Source organism: Phoenix dactylifera, unplaced genomic scaffold (genome assembly GCF_009389715.1).
Source record: "Phoenix dactylifera cultivar Barhee BC4 unplaced genomic scaffold, palm_55x_up_171113_PBpolish2nd_filt_p 000524F, whole genome shotgun sequence".
Lineage (NCBI taxonomy): Eukaryota > Viridiplantae > Streptophyta > Magnoliopsida > Arecales > Arecaceae > Phoenix > Phoenix dactylifera.
Window position 1 is genome coordinate 23,066 of NW_024067935.1, and position 23,535 is coordinate 46,600.

Sequence of the window (23,535 nt, forward strand, 5' to 3'; positions counted from 1 at the left end):
CTTTTTGGCAGAATAAAATGCGATATCTTTGATTCTATAAAACGGCTTATTGACAATGGAATGGATAGAAGATTAACCAATGACCTAGAATTATTATCTTTCTTAGTCAATAATTGGAACATACTTTGCTCTCCAAACAAAATTTAGAAGTGATTCCTTTTGATGCAGAACTAAAACACTACCCCTTGTAGGCAAAAGTTGCACCGACCAAAGTCGCTATGATCATTTTGATCAATGTGCATTCGTGAACCGAAGGTGCTACTGCAGAGTGTTTCATTTCTTCTCTCTTCCTGAAAATAGTGCTGAAAATGAACTCAGTTGAGCCAGTCAAAGTTTGGCTAGAGCTTTATGAGATCAGCTATGCGTGTAGGTTTTGTTCATGAGTTGCCTGGGTAATTTCTTCTCAGACCCAGTAGGATATTGACCGCCATGAGAGCAGAACATGACCTTATCATTTGGTGAAGAGTACTAGGATTCCTGAACTTGCCAAAATGTAAGATGTAAGAATAAAGTTTAGTATGAAAATTTTCAAAATGCATATATAACTGAATCTGTTGAAACCAAAACCGTTGCATGCAACGAATATAAACTAATCCTTAGGATGGACCTCGTTGAGGTGGCCAAGCTCATCCAATCTTGTATCTTGGACTAGTATCTTAATGAAAAGCACCATAAATGGACTTTAAAAATCAAAATTATCATTTTGCATGCTAATTAATGTGCTCTTCATCCATAAAAAACTGAATTTTTGAACATACACACTATGAATTTAATAAGGAAAGGAATGCTTATAGTTGGGCCCATAGTTTAGAAGTTAGGAACCCATAGTTACAAACACAGCTGCAACAGCTCTACACTTTCAAAACAATAAATGAATAAAAAAATTCAGAAGTTTCAATAGATGATGATTTTAACTTTCTTTGTACACTGTAAATTAAATATCAAACTACTTTTCAATCTTCAGAGCACACTTCAAGCTTCTGATGCAGAGGTCCCACTGATCTCGTTTTCGCATCTGAATAGAAGGAAGAAATCTTTCCTTGGTGTTCCATGCTCTGAAATTTTACTCCTCCATGATGGTGTTAAAAACAAACTTTTCTTTCAAGAGGCAGGAGAACAAGACTTCCTGAAAACATATGAAGAACCAGTCATGCACATGAAAGAACGGTTTAGATGTGCCAATGTCAAGAAAGGAAAGTATATCTGAGAACAAGGACATCTTCTCTATCTAACATGTAGAGTAGAAGCCCTACAAAAACAATACAATAGCAGCAATAAGCAGAGTAGATATACAATACCTGGAGGTAACTACTCAGATGCGTGTGTAACCTTCTCCTCTCCAAAGTCCACCATTAGGAAGCGTTCTTCTGAAGAAAGATTTTCTATTAAGAGACCAGCTCTTTTTCAGTGCATACTTTCTTCTCCAAGCAGATATACGTGTGTAGAGAGATGGAAAGATGAAACAAAATAACAAAAGAAACAGTATCACTGCACAGACTATCATAACATTAATGAATCCATCTTTCAATTCAGGGTCCCTCTGATTTGTCCATGGAACACCTCCGACATTCATCCCAAATACTGCAGAAGAAAAATGAAAATATCAGCTACTATCGAAAGAAACCGGTAATTTAAACTTAGACTCTGATTTGTAGGGCAAGAAAACTTACTTCCAGTAACAATAGATAATGGAAGGAAAATCATCGAGAGGAAAGAAAGGTAGTAGAGCTTCCGGTTTATCTGTTCTGATTGCCAGCTATCAAGACCAGCCTGAACTGCTGTCACCCGATTCGTTATAAATCCCAAATTCTCTTTTAGCCTCCTAAGACAACCAATTAGTTCTTCAAGAGCAACAATGTCTTCACTTGCAAACCAACTTTTGGTTGCACACTTCTCTTTTACACGTGGAAAGACCTGCTCGCCATGAGAAACTACCTGCAGGGCGTTCATAAACACAACCAGAAGAGCTCAAAATTGAGACAGCATTGAATGACCAGCCAACTTGGACGACTAGGATTTAGAGTTAGCAAATAATATTTCCTATTCAAATTATGCTCGTGAGAAAGAAAAGAATAACCTGTAGAAGGTGCTGCAAATTCAGATGCATTTTGGGGAATCTTCTGTCATCCAACATTTGTTTCTTTAATGAGGAGCCACCTGCAGTGAAATAATCTCATTGTTTATTTATTTATTTTCCATAAACAATGGAAGCATTTAAGAATATGACTACTCTAGTAAATTATTTTACACGTCCTACTATGAGCTTGTGCTGTAGCTTTTAAAGCTACAGAAATTTATAAATGGCCAGTTCGACAAAATATAAGGCTGATTGACTACAAATGTCAATTGTTATTTCTCTCTGAGATTAATGGAAGTTTCCAAACACTCGAGTAATATCATAAAAAACTTTTCAACGAGTATGCAGTACATAACTGCTGATATACATACTCATGTGGGTTATACAAACTGATGATATTTTATGAGACACAGAAGATATATGGTATTGTTTCAATGGTATGAAATTGTATAAAGTTGTCCCAGCTTGATGGATGACCAAATTATTGGTCTGTAAACAAATTTGTTGAAAACAAACAAACATAAAACCCTTTTGGTGGAGGAAAATAAATTTCAGATAGAAGCATCTTTTCCAAGGAATGTTCTGCTTTCAGAGAGTCAATTATGTATTAAAAAAATGCAATCATAAAGTAATATGCTAAGCTCAAAAAATATACCTGCAGATTCCATCATTGAAAGCAATCCCTTTCAGTTACCAACTCAAACAGACATTTAAAGATGGGAAACAGGATATAGTATCACCAAATTGCGTTCACTTTCAATGGATGAAGATTGTGAAGAGTTGCGATAGCATGATGGATGAGCTCAACTATTGGAACTAATGTTTTAAAAGTTCAGTTTCTATCCTCTAAGTAGAGTTTCGATTCGGCTGTTTCAATGATTTTGGCAAATTTTGCTCTAAAAAAAGAAAAATAGCAAAATTTTATTCTAGATTACTGATTATATTTTGAGTTCTTTAGGGTTATTATTTGTGACTTTAGGTAGTTTCACGTTGAAAACTAAAGTTACTAACTGTGCAAAGCTTAACATGTTAGACATATTTGTACTTTCTCTAACATTTATAATATCTTATACTTTTCACTAATTCTTGTAATTTCCCTCATTTTCCTGTTTTTTATATAATTTTTCATATTTTCTCTATTATGATTAACTTTTCCCAAAGCATATTTCATTTAATAACACAAACTAAGTAAGAATAAAACCATTTAAGTGCATTTGATTCCAAAAAGCTAGAGAAGACACCATCAAAATAAGAACATATTCTCTTTCACTACTTTAGCGGTTATATCATTTTATTCTAAAGAAGAGAAAAATTTCATTTGAATAAGAAAAAGAAACAAAGTAACACATGACATTTTATTAAGTAGTAAAGATACACATTAAATTAACAACTTGTGCACAATAATTACAAAACTTAGCCAAAAATAATATAAAATATACTATTAGATCCATAGATAAATGTGACATTCAATAATACTAACGAATTCCAGAAAATGTTAGAATTTTTTGAACATATAAACTTGTCAAACGAAAAAAAAAATAGTTTCAGTCAATTTTGGTTGAAACTGACTGAAACTGAAAATTTTGGTCCGTTTCAAATTGGTGTTGGGTAAAAAGGATTGTTTCAGCCGAAACTTCAAACCTTTTTTGGAACCTAAAAAGAATTATCGAAAAATTGAAGCCAGAATTTCCTAATTGGTGCAAGAAAGTAGGTCAGGGTGAATGTATTTTGTTCCATGAAAATGTTGAGTTCGTTCACTTTAAAGTCTATGATAAACAAAATCTAGTATCATATAACTCCACTATAGAGATCACTGCTTCGACAAAGCTACCATATGCCTACACTATAAAAATCACTGTCCCCAAATTCTCTTCCTTCCCCTTGACTTTTTTTTGAATCCATAAACAAATTTTATTAATCTAGAACAATCCGAACTAAGCATCTAGTTGAAACAAATCCTAATTTTTTTGGTATAAACTTGACAATTTATTTTATACATATTCTAGTGAAGCCAACAGTAAGTGTACTTATAGCACTAGTTCAGATTTATGAATCGCTTGCTTATAACCTTGTGGTTCACGATGATATCATTGGCATCCTGCTCACATGTGTTTTCCCATTCAACAGGCTTCTAGAAACTAACTTGTAATGTAATAAGCTCGTCCTTCTATCCCTACACTGGATCTTGTCTTAAGAGGCAACACGAAATATCTAATTTAAATGCTCTCCATGCCAAACTCAAGCAATATAGGGCTTCCTTTCAATAAATACACCACGTAATATACTGCAAAACATCCATACTTCAAGAAAATAACCTGCAACCCAATAATATATCCATAGTGTAAACTTCATACTCCTAAGTAATACCTTAAATATACATCTTGAAATAGTCCATCCACATGAACCAACCAGCAATGAAAGAAAATAAAAAGGTGTTTCCTATTATCAAAACATCCAGAGGAAGATGTGTCTCTGAGGAAATCTGAGTAGATATTTTCTCTCTTTTTTCTTGATGGAATAAATCTTTTCTTCAACAAATATTTAAACTTACACTAGACCCAACATGTGGTGATATGCATACTTATCATTTTTTTATTCTCAGATCTGAAATAAGTCTTCCATCATGAGGTGGCATCCTTTCTGATGGACTTGGTCCACTCTTAGAACTCCCTAAATTCTCATCTCCTTAAAATGTACGTCTATTTTCGCCAACACCACCAATGCAATTTTAATACGTCTTCCTTCTTTTCCAATACACACAACTTAGTTGATCTACCCTCTCAAATCCTCATTAATTTCATTCTAAACCTAAGAATACCTTTTCTCCAGGTCCAACTTCTCCCAATCCCCCACAAATTATTAACAAATTTTTATTGCTTATCCAACCAAGTGTTCCTAATCGTGTAACTTATGTCACAAGAATCATCAGTTACTCAGAATACATCAAGAACAGTTGCATCCAGATAAATAGCAATTTGTAAACTTAGAATCTGATTAAGCAGTAATTAGTAAGCACTAATCCAACAAAAAAAGAGAGAGAAATATTACATGAGCAAGATTTGTCAGGAGCATGAATTACCTTTATCCAATTCGAGCTCCACAGAGTCCAATTCCATCTCCATCTTTGTCACTATATCCTGCATATGATCCACATGTGTATCAATAATATGGACGACCAAATTCGACACCGTCTTCGGCACCGGGTTGTCGGCCTCCTCCGAGTGATTCATCGTCAACAAGAACTCCAGCACATGCTCCGGAATCACAAAACTCCCATTCGCCGCCTTCTCCCCATCGCCCCCGACGCTCGGAATCTCCGAAAGCAGCGACTGCCCCGTCGGCGAGAACCCGAGCCTCGGCACCCTCCCGAGCGACACCGTGACGACCGAGTTCTCCGTCACCCTCGCCGCAAGCCGGAGAGTGAAATTGCTCGCCGCCGGGCCCGGGGAGTTCACCCGGAAAACCAACGCGCCGTCGACGTGGCCGACGAAGGGGCCATTGCTAACTAAAGCGAGGATGTCGTGGAGCTTTAACGGCGGGCAGAGGACGTCGATGAGGTATTGAGCGAAGCCGGCTAGATTCTGCTTCCCCTTGGGTAGCTCGACGTGGTACCAGTAGAACTCTTCGCCGTTGCCGCTGCCGTTGGCTTGTGTGAGGTCCCATTGTTTGGTGGTGTAGTTGCCGAGGCCGTCGAAGCGGTAGGCGCGCTGCTTGACGGCGCCGGGGAAGTGGGCGCGACGGAGACGCGCCTCTTTAGTGGTGGGAGTCGCATTGGAAGGCATGTACTCGCCGCCGGCAAGATCCATCGAAGAAGGAAGGGGAAGAGCGAGGGTTGGAAGCGGATCGGAGGAAGAGCCCGGGGGATTTGTTTGTTTATTAAATTGGAGTTTGTTACAACACGCGGTGAAACACGGTTACAGATTGGAGACAGAGCCATTGTATGACTGGGGAGGGACCGAGGGACTAGTTTTATCAGATATTAAAAAAGAGGTTCAGGTGGGAATTGACTCAGAGATAAAGGCTCCAACTCATCAACAAAAGAGGTCTTCCAGAGAAAATCTAGGTTCTAGAAAATCGTCAAGTATGGTTTTTTAGGGGTGCAAATGGTTTGGATTATACCGGATCATGAGTGATTCCGATCTAATCTGGTTTTTTGTTCGAATCTTAAATTTGCACCCAGATTCAATCTAATAGAAAATCGAGTCAGATTGGGTTGAATCCATGGCTACAATTTTGACCCAACGGATCATTTAGGTCGAGTTGGAACTGGTTAGGTCGGTTTGGGTCTATGTATAACTCGGTTCCAACCCAAAAAATTCGAATCTAGGACAGATCTATTTGTTTAGGTCCAGTTCATCAAAGGATTATCCAAGTGTAACAAATTTATCAAATCAATTGATTTTAGTATCATCCTAGTATCACTCAATCCCTTAAAAGCTTGTTCAACTAAAATTAAAATGGCACTGTCTAGGAAAATATAATACACTTGAGAAAAATAATCCATCAGTTAGATTTCTTTTGTAAAGTGGATTCTTGGTAAATTAGCTAAATAAGAACTAGAAAATGCATGTAATCACATAAAGCAATGGTCTTGAGGAAACAAATCTGACCAATATGAGCCAATTTAACGAAGAAAAAACTTTTTTGAAAGTCAACCAAGATGTTATAACCTAGCAATGCATTAATCAAGTACCTAAAGAACTATGGGTTGAGAGAAAAAGGCTATAGTGAAATAAAAAGAGTGGGCATAGAGAGAGGGGGAGGGAGAGGAGAGCGAGGAGAAGGATGTGTGGGCGGAGGAGGACCAAGAACCATGGTACACGATGCCTCTATCGAGAAGAAAAAGACAGTGAAGGATGGCAGAGAGAGAACAAAACAGAGGAGGGAGAAAAGGGGCAGGTGCAGAAGACTAGAGGCACGGGGATGTGAGAAACAAATAGAGCAAGGGGGAAAGGGAGCGTCACCTAGGGCACCGGCTTCGATGAAGAAAATAGCTGGCGGGTTCGGTAAGGAGGGGAGGAAAGAAGGATCAAAGACGGGGGTGACCTTTTCTTTCTCTGAATTAATGAAGGCTTTGTATTAAGTCAAAAATTCGAAATAGTAGAGAGTGGAAACCAAAAAGACTTAACTCTTGACTCTTAAGAGTCAGTGACTCATAGAGCTTTGGGCCGGGCCTTAAGCACCCAATTGGCTTGTTTGGCTTGCATTCCTGCGGCCTGCGGGCCCAAATAGTTTTGCAGATTCGGATCAGGTCGAGGCGAGTCGTAGGGTTGAAAATCCAAAATTATCCAAATTTCAAACGGAACGGATCGGGTCGGACCAGAATTCAGAAAACTCAGACCGAACCCCGAAAATGGAACGAGTTCAATTTTATAACCCAATTCAGTCCCACGGGTCTTTTAAAATAGGTCAAATCGAGTTTAATCGGGTCGGATCGGATTGGGTCGGATCCCAAGTCAACCTAACCCATTTGCACTCCTAGTGTTTTTCTAGAGACTTTCTTTATTTTATCGAGTTCTAGAGGCACTTCTTAATGCCCGTTATTGGAAGCCCACCCATATATATACCTAATGGGACTATCATATCCTTCCAGGTTGGCTCCAAGTCCCACTTTAACTTGGTCAGGATTCAATTTTAGGTACAGGATAGGTCCAACCTAAGTGAGGTCTAGTTCGAATGTAGGTCCAATTGATATGTTTCCCCCGTGATCTGGTTTTATATATATATATATATATATATATATATATATATATATATATATAATGGTTGTCATGAATCATTAGAGATTATATGTTTTTACTTTCAACAAAATAGAAGATAAACAAAAATAGTTGGAGATTGAATTAACAGAACAAAATTAGAACGTTACAAACGCAACCTAATGCATGGGTCAATCCAATCTCATTAAAGCTTGTGTTGTAGCTAGGTGACCCCATTTTGCACCAGTAACTCTGGCATCTGGTGCCAGAGTGAACTGCGTTCGAACTTGCCACTTAGAGGGCCTACATCCAAGGACGAGACTATGTTTGTATGCTCTTACCAAATTATTTAATGATAATTTTTGTAGTTATTAATTCTATTTTATTTGGTGACTACAGTTGTCAATAACTCGTGAATAAATATTATCAAGACAGAAAGGCTCATCTTGGGCGTTGATATATATATATATATATATATATGTATATATATATATATATATATATATATATATGTATATATATATATATATATATATATATAGATATATGTATATATATATATATATATATATACATGTATACATATATATATATATATAGATATATGTATATATATATACATGTATACATATATATATAGATATATGTATATATATATATATACATGTATACATATATATATAGATATATGTATATATATATATACATGTATACATATATATATATATGTATATATATATATGTATATATATATATATGTATATATATATGTGTGTGTGTGTGTGTGTGTGTGTGTGTGTGTATATACCTATATACATACATATATATATATATATATATATATATATATATATATATACATATATAAATATATATGTATATGTATGTATGTATGTATGTATACCAATATAAGAAGTAGTAGACAAGCATAAAGAAAGGGTTAGGAGAGGAGAAATTCATTGAACAAATAGAACTTCTTTAATTATTCAATTAATTTAAACTTCTAATTTAGAAAAATTATTCAAACTAAAAAACTTTTACTATTCTGGTTGAAAGGCAAATTAGATTTTTACAAATATCCAAATTCTTATTTATTATCTCATCAAAGTTTTTATAGAATAAAGTTCTATTAATTTAGTATAGAAAAAAATTTGCAGGATGTCTCATTCGTAGAAATATATATAAATATTGGATTATCCAGAAAATTGATTGTTTCCTTCTTTTTTGTTGCTTTGTAAGAGTTCATATTTTGGAGGAACGACAGAGACTATGAATCAATCAATAGTTTTAATTGTTCAAATTATTAAGAAACAAAGGATCTGTTTTGTCATTTCTACAAATATAATATTTTAATTATGTTTACTGGATAACTTTCCAATTTGTATGTTAGGGAGTAGATCAAAGTTTCGCTATATGGAGTAAGAACTCAGCGGGACCTTACGCTCTAATCAAACAAAGGAGGGTCCCCCTGAGTTCTTACTTTTTCATGTCTAAATTCCAGTCCATCCAATTACTACAGAGATGAACCCATCCCGAAATATGAATCGTAAAAGAAAATACCTATTTAACCGATCACAAGAATACCGGTTACAGTACCTATCAGCCAAAAAGGAATCCTTCCAGTAGTATCGGCCATTTCCCCCACTTTCCTCCACATTTCATCAAGTGGTCATGCTAGAGACAAAAGCAGTCATAGATAATTATGAGGATAGTATCTTTCCGATGGGGATAAGAGAATTCCTACTATTCTCTTTCTTCTCTCAATTGAAGAAATAATTGGAAAATAAAACAGCAAGTACAAAAATGAGTAATAAACCCCAGTATAGACTGGTACGATTCCATTCAACATTTTGTTCATTCGAGTTTGATTGATAGGTTGAGTCAAAAAATATGTTGTTTATTATGTTGGGTGCATGGTCCTTAACGAGGATAACTTTGTAATCCAAATCTCTCAATATATACCCCAATCGGTCATGCTCCGGAAATGTTCTATTAATTTTGTAGTCACCCACTTAGTAATATCTTTTATTTTGTAGGGGACACGAAGAAGGGGAAGGGGACCAGGGTCTCACTCTTGAGATCGCAATGGTGTCGTCAAGGGACACGACCATGGTGAGATGAGTCTCGAGGTTCAAGTTGATGAAGACCGGGAAGGACGAAGCAGCCACCGATGGCGGAGAAAGGCTTCCTCTCGCCATTGGAGGTGGTTCGTGAGCTCATCTTCTCGCCGAAGGGGTGGCGAAGGATGAAGGGTTTCTAGGAAGGAGAAGGCTTTAGCGTCTTGGCTTGCAATAATATTTTGCACTGGAGTGTGCATATATAGATATAAACGAGTTTATGGAATCTGGACGATTGATTTGGTTCATGGCTGATTGATGGTTCGAGCTCAATGGTCAGTGATGAATAATTGCTCTTCGGATGCATGTAATAGTGGCAATAATATCATGCACACTGTTGCAAAAGTAATATGAGCGGCTGCCGGACACGTGGCTTTGAGTGTTGATCTCAAAGCAAGAAAGCACCGCTCCACGGCGGGAACAAAAATGATACCCAGCAGGCACAGCAGAATATAGTATGGACGGGATTTTTATTTTACCATATTTTCTATATATTTTAAAATAAAATCCAAAAATCAAATAATAACGAAACTCCTCTGTCAATTTCATAATTTTAAAACAATAATAAATTGTACGAACTAAGAGAGATCATTCACGAAGGGTAGGACTGAAATTAGATCGGATACTAGCATGTCCATATACCTATTTGTTTCGTCTGACGAATATAGATACAAATATGAATATTAGTCGAATACAAAAATTTATATCTATGTTTATTTTAAACAAATATAGATACAAATCAGATACTGAAATATGGATATAAATATAGATATAAATCAGATAATTAAATTTTATGACTATAGAAATAAAAGATATTACTAAGTGGGTAATAAATCAAATTAATATCATATTCATGTGGTCTATTCTAGATATGAATACGATCTCAATTAATATTAGAATCTCTTGGGCAGTGCACGGGCCATCTGATATATGGGTATTCGTTAGTGGGGGACATGTGCGCTGATGGATTCGGCTTAGGGGATCAAAAAAGGAATGAAAATAATGATATATCGGCAAATGGAATGAAAATCAGTCATCGGATTGTTGGGGTATGTGGAGACCATTGGTGATGAAGAGAATTGAAGGAGAATTAATTCTGCATAGTTCTGTCTGGCGGACTGTCGGAGTCGACTCGAGCTACAGTCGAGTCGACTCGGGAACAGTCGAGTCGACTCGAGGCCTGTCGAGTCGACCCGGGAGGAGAAAAGCCGAAAAACCATGTTTCTGTCTGGACTGTCAGAGTCGACTCGAGCTACAGTCGAGTCGACTCGAAGCATCGTCGAGTCGACTCGAGCCACAGTCGAGTCGACCCGAGATCGTGCCAGTTATACTGGAAGCTGTCCAGACGTGCCCGAGTCGACTCGAACTAAAGTCGAGTCGACTCGAGCTCGCAGGAAATCATACGGACGAGTTTCTTTTGGTGTTTTTGGTGGCACTTCGACGGCTATGATCATCTGAAGGTCTTGAGACTATATATAGGACTCATGAGAGCCCTAGGGGATAGAGATTGCCGTATATTTGAGAGAGACTCTTGTTTGTGAGGCTAGGGTTCTAGAGAAGAAGAGGATTGGGATCCTACTTCTTGTGCAAAGGAAATTCTGTGTGAATCTCTTGTAGAGCGATCGCTTGTGATCGTTCGGGTGTGTGCTATCTCTGTAATCAGATCATCCTAATTGAGATTTAGAGCGGTGGAGGACGTAGGCTACTTGTAGCCGAACCTCGTTACATCTTTGTGTTTGCTTTGCTATTTTCTTCCTTCTTCTTCTTCCTTTGATCTTTGATAATCCGTTGCGGTGCTCAAGTGTTTTACCCTACTGATACCAGGGGTAATCTTTTGCCCTTCGTAGCGGAAGCGAAGTGGTGATCCTTGAGTCCGGTGTCGAGGGAGCGAGGAGTGCTTATCCGTTCGTTTCTCTCTTTGCTTGTCCGACGTCGGTGGCGGCGCCGGTGTGAGTGGGTTCCGGCGCGGGCGCTGACAATAAGTGGTATCAGAGCTATTGGTTTTCTGCGATGGCGGATGAAGGAAAGGTGCGAATTGAGAAGTTCAATAGCACGAACTTCGGGTTTTGGAAGATGCAAATAGAGGATTACCTTTACCAGAAGAATCTCTATTTACCTCTTGGAGGTAGAGCAAAGAAACCAGAGAAGATGCCCGATGAAGACTGGGAGGTCCTCGATCGGAAGACGCTCGGCACCATTAGATTGTCACTTGCATCCCAAGTGGCATTCAACATCAAAAACGAGAAGACGACGATGGAGTTGATGGCAACATTGTCGCGGATGTACGAGAAATCCTCAGCATCAAACAAGGTATTTCTCATGAAGAGGTTGTTTAATCTTCGTATGAAAAATGGCGGCAGCATAGCAGAATACCTCAACGAATTCAATGGACTCACGGCCCAGTTGGAGTTAGTGGAGATTAGTTTTGACGATGAGATTCGGGCATTGCTAATCCTCTCCGGATTGCCTGATAGCTGGGAGGGCCTGGTGATGGCAGTGAGCAACTCTTCGGCGACGGGGAAGTTGATCTTTGATGACGTTGTGGGAGTGCTTCTGAGTGAAGAAGCAAGAAGAAAATCTTCTGGAGCTACGGAGTCGTCTGGAAGTGTACTAAACACCTCTGACCGGGGAAGACAAAAGAAGGACGGTCGATTTCGAAGCGACTCGAAGTCGAGATCCAGCAGGTCTCGAGCACCTCAGAACAAGGGAGTGAAGTGCTGGAACTGCGGGAAGACGGGGCACTTTAGGAGGGACTGCAAATCTCCTAAAGGGAAGCAAGGCGACCACACCGAAGGAGTCAGCAAGGATCTGGCAAATCTTGCTGAAGACGGTGATATGGATGCCCTCGTTCTATCTTTATCTACCTGTGACGAGTCTTGGGTGATAGACTCGGGCGCGTCTTTTCATGCTACATCCCAACGGAAGCTTCTTGGAGGATATGAGAAGGGAGACTTCGGCAAAGTCTACCTAGGGGATGGAGAGCCTTGCACCATACAAGGAAGGGGAAGTGCGGAAGTGAAGTTGATTTCTGGATCTTCACTTGAGCTTGAGGACGTACGGCACGTGCCTCAACTGCAGAGGAATTTGATTTCTGTTGGACAGTTGGCGAGCCAGGGGTACAACACTACTTTCACAGCTGATAAGTGGAAGATATCTAGGGGTTCGTTGACGGTGGCTAGTGGCAAGAAGGTTGGGACACTTTATGTCGCCAACGGCACGGAGAACTCTATTGGAGTTGCTGCAGCAGATGTGGACACCAAGTTATGGCATTGTAGACTTGGGCACATGAGTTATCAGGGACTGGAGGTGATGCACCAGTTGGGAAAGCTGCAGGGTCTCAGGAGTGTTGAGATGGACTTCTGTGAGAATTGTGTTCTCGGAAAGCAGAAGCGTGTTTCATTCAACAAAGAAGGTAAACCTCGGAAGCAAGAAAAGCTAGATCTCGTGCACACGGACGTGTGGGGGCCTGCACCAGTTTCTTCCATTGGTGGATCTCAGTACTATGTTACTTTTATTGATGATGCTACCAGGAAGCTTTGGGTGTTCTTCTTGAAGCACAAGTCAGAGGTATTTGGGGTCTTCAGGAGATGGCAGGCGATGGTAGAACTCGAGACAGGAAAGAGGTTGAAATGCCTGAGATCGGACAACGGTGGTGAGTATTGTAGCAGGGAGTTTGAGGACTACTGTGCAGATGCTGGGATCGTCAGGCAGAGGACAGTTCCAGGGACACCACAACAAAATGGAGTTGCTGAAAGGATGAACAGAACAATTAATGATCGTGCCAGGAGCATGAGGATACATGCTGGATTGCCACAGCAGTTTTGGGCAGAAGTAGTTAACACTGCTGCCTACTTGATCAACAGAGGGCCATCAAAGAAACTTGAATTTGGGATTCCTGAGGAAGCATGGACAGCGAAGAAGATTGATTTGGCGCACTTACGAGTATTCGGTTGTACCAGTTATGTCTATGTTGATTTCAGTCAAAGAAGCAAACTAGACGCCAAATCAAAGAAGTGCATTTTCGTTGGATACGGAGGTCAACTGTTTGGGTACCGGCTTTGGGATCCCAAACACAGGAAGATCATTCGTAGTAATGATGTGGTATTCAATGAGAAAATGCAGCAGAGCTATGAATCAGAAACAAAACCTGTTGAGCCGTGTTTTGTGGATCCTGAAGAGGAGTCTACAAATTCTGGTCAGAAGACTCAGTCAGAGCAAGAACCTGAAGCATTGGCACCCCCTCCACAACTAAGAAGGTCCACTCGTAGTACTCATGGGAAGCCTCCTCAAAGGTATGATGGGACTCTTAGTTATTTGCTGCTCACAGATAATGGCGAACCTGAATGCTTCACGGAGGCATTGGAGGTTGATACCAGGGAGGAGTGGGAGTTGGCCATGGATGATGAGATGAAGTCATTGGAGCAGAATCAAACGTGGGATTTGGTGGATCTGCCCAAGGGGAAGAAAGCACTGTCAAACAAATGGGTTTACAGGCTGAAGGAAGAGCAGGGTGGGAAGAAGCGGTACAAGGCCAGGCTGGTTGTAAAAGGATTTCAGCAGAGAGCAGGTATCGACTTCACAGAGATTTTTTCTCCTGTAGTTAAGATGAGTTCTATTCGAGCGGTGCTGAGTATGGTGGCAGTAGAGGATCTTCACTTAGAGCAGCTTGATGTGAAGACGGCCTTTCTCCACGGAGATCTCGATGAGGAGATATATATGCAGCAGCCGGAGGGATACATTGCAGCTGGCACGGGTGACTTAGTCTGCAAATTAAAGAAAAGCCTCTATGGTTTGAAACAGGCACCCAGACAATGGTATCTCAAGTTCGATAGTTACATGCTTGAGATAGGATACAGGAGATGTCAGGAGGATCACTGTTGCTACTTCCGGGACTTCAGTACATCTTACATTATCTTGCTATTGTATGTTGATGACATGTTAGTTGCAGGAGCTAGCATGCATGAGATTGCAAAATTGAAGCTGAAGCTGTCAAGAAAATTTGCAATGAAGGATCTAGGAGCAGCGAAACAGATCCTTGGGATGCGGATCAGCAGAGATAGGTCTAAACATATCCTCAGACTATCTCAGGCGGAGTACATCAGCCGAGTACTCAGGAGATTCTGCATGGAGGGTGCCAAACCTGTTGGCACACCGCTGGGTGCCCACTTTAAGCTTTCAAAAGGGCAAAGTCTGAAGACGCGGGTGGAGGAGCTCAATATGTCAAAAATTCCGTATGCATCGGCAGTGGGGAGCTTGATCTACGCTATGGTGTGTACGAGACCAGACATTGCTCAAGCAGTGGGAGTTGTGAGTCGCTTTATGAGCTGCCCAGGCTTGGAGCATTGGCGCACGGTCAAATGGATACTGAGGTATCTGAGAGGCACTGAGCACATGTCATTGTGCTATGGAGGTTCTGAGATCCGGCTACAGGGCTCTGTGGACTCAGACATGGCAGGGGACTTGGACGGCAGAAGGAGAACGACAGAGTACTTGTTCACCTTGGGCAGTGGAGCCGTCAGTTGGATTTCCAGGTTGCAACCAGTTGTTGCATTGTCGACTACGGAGGCGGAGTATGTGGCAGCCACAGAGGCGTGCAAGGAACTAATATGGCTTCAAGGCTTGATGAAGGAGCTTGGGAAGGAGCAGAAGGATTGCATGTTATATTCAGATAGTCAAAGTGCAATTCATCTGGCGAAGAATTCAGCTTTCCATTCAAGGACGAAGCATATTGACATACGGTACCACTTCGTGAGGTCATTGCTCGAGCAGAGACTTGTCAAGTTGGAGAAGATTCATATAAGTCAGAATCCTGCAGATATGTTGACGAAGGTCGTCACGGTGGAGAAGCTGAGGAGTTGTTTAGCTTCTGCTGGTCTTCATGCTTGAAGACGTTGAGGAGGCATCGTACCGATTTCACTAGGATGATCCAGTTTTTCAGTGGGAGCACAGAGGAGAACCAAGTAACAAGAGGATATACCCAAGGTCTCCAAGTGGGAGATTGTTGGGGTATGTGGAGACCATTGGTGATGAAGAGAATTGAAGGAGAATTAATTCTGCATAGTTCTGTCTGGCGGACTGTCGGAGTCGACTCGAGCTACAGTCGAGTCGACTCGGGAACAGTCAAGTCGACTCGAGGCCTGTCGAGTCGACCCGAGAGGAGAAAAGCCAAAAAACCATGTTTCTGTCTGGACTGTCAGAGTCGACTCGAGCTACAGTCGAGTCGACTCGAAGCATCGTCGAGTCGACTCGAGCCACAGTCGAGTCGACCCGAGATCGTGCCAGTTATACTGGAAGTTGTCCAGACGTGCCCGAGTCAACTCGAACTAAAGTCGAGTCGACTCGAGCTCGCAGGAAATCATACGGACGAGTTTCCTTTGGTGTTTTTGGTGGCACTTCGACGGCTATGATCATCTGAAGGTCTTGAGACTATATATAGGACTCATGAGAGTCCTAGGGGATATAGATTGCCGTATATTTGAGAGAGACTCTTGTTTGTGAGGCTAGGATTCTAGAGAAGAAGAGGATTGGGATCCTACTTCTTGTGCAAAGGGAATTCTGTGTGAATCTCTTGTAGAGCGATCGCTTGTGATCGTTCGGGTGTGTGCTATCTCTGTAATCAGATCATCCTAATTGAGATTTAGAGCGGTGGAGGACGTAGGCTATTTGTAGCCGAACCTCGTTACATCTTTGTGTTTGCTTTGCTATTTTCTTCCTTCTTCTTCTTCCTTTGATCTTTGATAATCCGTTGCGGTGCTCAAGTGTTTTACCCTACTGATACCAGGGGTAATCTTTTGCCCTTCGTAGCGGAAGCGAAGTGGTGATCCTTGAGTCCGGTGTCGAGGGAGCGAGAGAGTGCTTATCCGTTCGTTTCTCTCTTTGCTTGTCCGACGTTGGTGGCGGCGCCGGTGTGAGTGGGTTCCGGCGCAGGCGCTGACAACACGGATTGGGGCCATAATTATAGGATTTTGGCAGATCAACTGCTAAGAACATGGCAATGAAGACATCCCATTAGACTCTTACCCATCGACTGCGACATAAGGGAGCATTGTTTACATCACATCATAAGAGCTATGGGATCGCTGGAGGCAGTTGCCATCCAGATAAACCTAATGGATAGAATAACTTTAAATAGGTTATCACGTGACATCTGATAGGCTGAATGGGGTTTGGCCATGGTATGCCAAATGGTTGCAAGGAGCATAAGGGTGCAAGCCAAGCAGTGCTAGGACATTGGGTCTAGAGTCAATGCATTCTAGTGATGTGATTGCTAGATCTTTGGCCTGATGATAATAGTCATGCAACTAGGGGTGGCAAAATATGACCCGACCCGCCAACCCGACCCGCGTTCGACCCGCTATAAACAGGTTTGGGTTTGGTCTAAACGGGTTCGGGTGGGATACGGGTTTTAAAAGTCTGACCCGTTTATTAATTGGGTCAGATACGGGTTTTAAATGTCTGACCCGTGTAACCCGTTTAACCCGTTTAGCTATTGGGCTGATAGACCCGCTTCAGAGTTCAGCCCGTTTTATTTGCATCAGCCCAACTTTCCGCGTCGGCCCAATTTCAGCGCGACCCGTTTAACCCGTCCACCGCCCGTGACTTGAGACTTCTCGACTTCGTGAGTTCGTGGCCTTAGGGATTTAGGGTTTGTGCTGTCGTCCGCCGTCGCCTCTCAAGTCTCAAGTTTCTTCCCTAGTCCCCTCTCCTCTCCTCCCGATTCTTCGCCTCCCAAGCTCTCTCCTCCAGACCACCGCCTCCGCCCTCTCCTCCTCCGTGTGGATAAGTTCGGCCTCTCCATCGACGGCCACCGCGGCGGCTCGAGGACCACACTCCACCGTCCGCGACTTCTCCTTAGTTAGGGACTTAGGGTTAGGGTTTGTGCCCCGCCCGAGCTCTATAGTCTATTTCCTCCCTCAGTCTCTCTCGAGTCTCTCCCCTCTCCTCTCCTCCGAATTCTTCGCCTCCCGAGTCCTCTCCTCCGGACCTCCACCTCCGCCCTCTCCTCCCCCGTGCCGACAACTTCGGCCTCCCCATCGACGGTGACCGCGGCGGCTCGACGGGTCCTGGGAACCAAGGTTGAATCTCTGCTCGACTGCTCCTAAAGAGGTCGGATCCTCTGCTCTACCGAGGTAAAAATGATCCACCTTTTTTTCTTTCGGCTGGGGTGATCTTTTTTCGGTTCCTCCCTTCTTCTATTCTCTGTGGGGTTTATCCTAGGCTAGCTTCTTCTATTCTCTATGGGGTCTAAAATTTTGGCTCTGTTTTCTTCATTTATTTTTTTATTTTTTTTTTTCGTTTACAGTTTGAGTTGCGAATGCTTTTTGGTATAAACAGTCTAGTAGAGTAGTAGTTCTTGTGGAAGATTCTACATAGATTCTGCACAAGAATAATTGTTTTTAAGTGGTATTTTTTTGAATGCTGGTAAAACCCCAAGATGCATGCCGTCATGTTATACAAAATACTGTAGCTTTCTTAGAATGAGAGTGTCATTTTTTTGGAAAAATAATAGTAAGATTTATGCTTAAAGCGTTGATCCTCTTAGTAAGACTGTAAGAGCCTAAGAGGGGCTTTCTTTGGCCTTAAAATCATTGGTTATAATAAGTTCACTGTCTTCATATGTTATGCTTCCTTCTGCTTTAATAACTTGCCTTTTGTTGATTTGTAATTTTGTATACTTCAACACAGGGTGGGATTTACATATTTGAGGATCTAACTGCAGAAGCAAGTATCACTAATGATGTCTATTTAAAGATCACAGACTTTCTAACTGTTATTGCTTAACTTTGATAATAGTTTCTGAAGATTCATATTTTTAACATTATTATTTTGTTTTTTTGCAGTGCATTTACAGTTGTTGGAAAGTAGAAGCAGTTGAATATCTAAGTTTTAGAGATTATATTGATAAATCTGACTCAGCAAAAGTAAATGCATTTACAGTTGTTTCCGTTCTCTTTTCAAATTATTTTCTTTTTAAATTGGTATTCTGATATAATTTTAAATTATATGATATAGATGGAGTCAGAGAGTGTTTATGATATGGCAAATGAATCGACGCCTTTAGGTTTTAATACAGTTGTACGTGACTCCACACTTGGCAAACGTAAAAAAAAGTTGACCTCTTCTGTTTATCAATATTTTCATATAAATGAAGCAACTGCAAAATGCAAGTGTATAAAATGTGGTGCAGAATATTCATTTGGTGGTAAGGTTGGGACCGGAAATCTAAAACGTCATTTAGAGAATTGCAGAAAGAACCGTGACATAGGACAGATGATCTTATCACAATCTCAAGGGGCCATATCAATGTGTTCTACTAAGTTTAATCCTGACAAATTTCGTGAATTGATAACACTTGCAATTATTAAGCATGATCTGCCATTTCAATTTGTTGAGTATGAAGGCATTAGATCTTGTTTTGCTTATGTTTCTGAGGAGGCCAAGTTAGTATCAAGGAATACTGTAAAGGCTGATTTGTTGAAATTATATAAAAAAGAGAAGGAAAAATTAGCATTGTGGCTACATTCGATTCCTTCTAGGATAAGTTTAACTTCGGATTTGTGGACCTCCATTACTACCGACGGGTATTTATGTTTAACTGCCCATTTTATTGATGAAAAATGGGTGTTACAAAAGAAAGTTCTTAATTTTCGCTTCGTGCCTCCTCCACATAATGGCATATCTTTATGTGAAATAATTCATGCTTTGTTGATTGATTGGGGGATTGAAAAGAAGTTATATTGCATGACTTTGGATAATGCATCGGTAAATGATGTTTTTGTTGACATGCTAAAGAACCAACTTAATTTGAATAATGCACTGTACTTAGATGGTGAGTTTTTTCATGTCCGATGTTGTGCTTATGTTCTTAACTTAATTGTACAAGAGGGATTAAAGGAGATAGATGAACCCATCTTCAAAGTTCGTGAAAGTATTAAATATGTGAGAGGTTCACAAGTTCGGAAACAAAAATTTTTGGAATGTGTTAAACAAGTTTGTTTGGAAAGTAAAAAAGGCTTAAAGCAGGATGTTCCTACAAGATGGAATTCAACTTTTCTGATGCTAGAGAGTGCTCTCTTTTACCGTCGTGCCTTTCTTCATTTGAAATTAAGTGACTCTAATTACAAGCATTGTCCATCTGAAGAGGAGTGGGGTAAAGTTGAGAAGATTAGCAAGTTGTTGTGTGTCTTCTATGATGCTACTTTATTATTCTCTGGAGCTAAATATCCTACATCAAACATGTATTTTTCTCAAGTTTTCTTGATTGAGCTTACTTTAAGGCAAGAAATGCAGAGTACAGATGCTTTCATACAAAGAATGACACGGCAGATGTATGGAAAATTTGAAACGTATTGGTCAAATCATAGCTTAATCTTGGCCATGGCAGTTATTTTGGATCCTCGATACAAATTTCAGTTTGTGGAGTATTGTTATAAGAAGTTGAATGGGTATGATTCTACTGAGAGCATGCGCATCCGTGATTGTATGTTTTCTCTCTTTAATCAGTATATGCTTGCTTCTTCTAAAACTCGTTCTACTAGCACATCAACTCATGGAGATATGGAGATTGGTACTTCATCTGAAACTTCTGTGGCATGTAGAAAAGCAGATGTTTTTAAGGTAATATAAAACTTTTTTTTTCTAAATTAAATATATTGTACTTGTATATGATATTGTTTCTTATAAATAACTCATTCCATTTTTTTCAATAATGTAGGATTTTGATACATTTGAAAGCTTTGATTTTGTGACTACTGCACAGAAGTCTCAATTGGAATTATATTTGGATGAGCCTAGAGTTGATAGGAGGTCCAATTTGGATATTCTTGACTTTTGGAAAACCAAGCAGTCTCATTATCCTCAACTTTCTCTTATGGCACGTGATATTCTAACTATTCCAATATCTACGGTCGCCTCTGAATCTGCTTTTAGTATCGGTGGGCGAGTACTTGATAAGTATCGTAGTGCACTTAAACTGGATATTGCCGAGGCCTTGATTTGTACTCGAGATTGGGTGTTTGAAAAAAAAGGTATATATTTTATTAATTATATTTTTATTATTTTTTGAATGAATTTATTATTAATTATTGTAATATTTCAATGTAGATGTTGAGGAGGCCGAGCTAGATGAGATTGTAGAAGATGTCATAAACTCAAGTTCCTACAATGAAATTCAATCAACTCAATGCTCGGCCAATGTTGAATTCTATTCATAGTGAGGCTACCAAGCTTGGTTTGTTTCGAATCTTTCGATTGAATTGCTAACATGTCTAATAGTGCTTAGCCCTTATTCTAAAAATATCTATTGTCGCATGATGTCGTACACAACTATTCGTACAGTAGATACTTCTATTTCTTTTCATTTCCCTTCCAAACAGCATTGAAACATGTCGTTTTGTTTTTCTTTTTAACAGGATGATAGCAGAGAAGCAATTGCAATCACTTAGAAGTATCTACTGACATTGAAACAGGATGATAGCAGAGAAGCATTGAAACATGTCGTTTTGTTTTTCTTTTGGAAATGAGGAGCACGGGGCACCCACATTGATATTGATTTGACTCGTGGGTAGCTTGTGTATGTTCCAGTGCTTCTGACATTGGGTGGCTCTGTGGCTTTTGCCTTACTCTGTGGCATTTTTTTAACTTATTTTCTTTCCATTTCCCTTCCAAACAGCATTGAAACATGTCGTACTCTGTGGCATTTTTTTTTACTCTGTGGCTTTTGCTTATGTTATCCAATTATAAATGCTTGTGATTGACCCAGACTGGCCTGTATGTTCGCACATTAAATTTTAACCTGTATCATTCCTGTCATACCGACAATTTCTTATTGTATGTGCACTTCTGGTGAATTTTTTTATATGCTGAAAACAATTGGGAACTGTTAGATGTTAATGACTGGGTGTTTGCAAGAGAGATAGGTGGATGGCTTATCAAATGCATTTTCCTGCTGACTAATTTAGCTGTGAGAGATCCTGACTAGAAAGGATTGCATTTGTTTCCTGGTTGCATGATAGCAAGATTACAGGAAAGAAATGGGAACAAGGAAAACAATAACCTGGGTGACAAAGGTAATTCTTTATATTCCTATCCTTTTCCATTATTCATTTTCTTATGTTTATATACTTTGCAAGTTCACTAACACAAAGTCACTGGGAGATCAGTGGACACTTTGTCTCTATAGCATTTAAGACGTTATTTAGTAATTGCATAAGTAAAGGAGAAAGTGAGAAAATTTCTCCAGGTGTTTTCATCCGAATTCAGGATGAAGGTTTAATTAAAGGTTGATGATACCAATGAATACTTGGATTCACGCGGTGTATCAGAGATTCTATATCAGAGGATTTGACCATGGATAGGAAAACATGACATAATAGGATGTAAGCAACCCCAAATTTATGGCTTAATACTTTACATGTGTACCCCCTACACTGGGTTTAGTTCTAATATGCTTGTTTTGCTAAATGGCAGCACCAAGCTTTTTTAATTTGGGAATTTGCTTTATCCTTCATTTGCAGGCTCAAGATTTCAGGCAGCAAGGAACAAAGATGAGAAGGAAGATGTGGTTTCAGAACATGAAGAGAACATGAAGATAAAACTGATCGTCTTGGGCATCATCATTGCATTAATCCTCATCATAATTTTGTCCATTTGCCATGGCTTCAAATGCTAGTATGAGCGGATATGAGATCACTGCACCTCCCTCTCCCACTCAAACTGGTGCTTTTGAGTATAGTGATATCATTTGCTACTACATAAAAAACTAGTGCTTGGTTGATGAATTGTGGTTAAGTGTTCCCCCTTGTGAATGAGTATTTTCATTCTAATATTTTCTTGCCTGTTTGGGAACTGGGATCGGATTGACTTCGTAATTTGGATATCATTCCTGTATAGCCTTGAGTGCTATTCTTTCTTAATATATCGAGTGGTCGTTCTCTATGCCCTATTTTCTCGGTATGGACATTTTGTGGATGTCCGTGAATTGATGATGTCTTGATCTGATGGGATGGATGATTTGCTGCTATCTCTTGGTTGTCAGTTATTTTCAGCTTTAGTGATCGCTGAGCAACCATTTTTTTAACTTATTTTCTTAATTACCGATAGCTTTAGACAAACAGGTTAAACAGGTCGGGTCGGGTTGGATAAACAGGTTAAACAGGTCGGGTCAGCATGGGTTAGACTAAACAGGTTAAACGGGTCGGGTCGGGTTGGGCAAACAGGTGACCTGTTTATTAAACAGGTTAAACGGGTCGGGTCGGGTTACCTGTTTATTAAACAGGTCAGGTTCAGGTTGCAATTTCTGACCTATTTAATAAACAGGTCGGGTTCAGGTTTATGATTTTCTGACCCGACCTATATATGATCCGACCCGTTTATGTCCAACCCGACCCGATTGCCACCCCTACATGCAACAAGGAGAAGTGTGTGAGTAGTTGCTGGAATGACAAAAAAGTGAGTGTCTAGGGTGTAACCATAGGAACAACTGGAGATACGTGGAGGACAGACATGAAAAGTTATTGATGCTGGGAGAGAATGGTTACCTAACCATTTAGAATTGTATTGTATAAACATAGGCATGTAACTCTAGAAGAAAAGCTTTTTTGCCAATCAAGCACCTATCATTTATCTTTTCCTTTAACTTTAT

The 23,535-nt window shown here is 40.0% G+C and overlaps 1 protein-coding gene across 1 annotated transcript; it reads right to left on the reverse strand.

Moving 5' to 3' along the window:
* Nucleotides 1–745: 745 nt before the first annotated feature.
* On the reverse strand, nucleotides 746–6,003 carry LOC120106310. The gene is made up of 5 exons (XM_039119297.1): nucleotides 5,157–6,003; nucleotides 2,078–2,157; nucleotides 1,671–1,935; nucleotides 1,299–1,581; nucleotides 746–1,126 (listed from the first exon to the last, which is right to left on the reverse strand). The coding sequence occupies exons 1-4, from the start codon at nucleotides 5,881–5,883 to the stop codon at nucleotides 1,313–1,315; spliced, it is 1,341 nt and encodes a 446-aa protein (XP_038975225.1). The 5' UTR covers nucleotides 5,884–6,003; the 3' UTR covers nucleotides 746–1,126; nucleotides 1,299–1,312.
* Between the last annotated feature and the right edge of the window lie 17,532 nt (nucleotides 6,004–23,535).

Coding starts and splice junctions, on each gene's coding strand:
- LOC120106310 (XM_039119297.1), bottom strand. CDS start 5,883: ATGGATCTTGCCGGCGGCGAGTACATGCCTTCCAATGCGACTCCCACC. Junction 1,936..2,077: donor ATTTGCAGCACCTTCTACAG/GTTATTCTTTTC, acceptor AACGCCCTGCAG/GTAGTTTCTCATGGCGAGCA. Junction 1,582..1,670: donor ATTATCTATTGTTACTGGAA/GTAAGTTTTCTT, acceptor TTTCTTCTGCAG/TATTTGGGATGAATGTCGGA.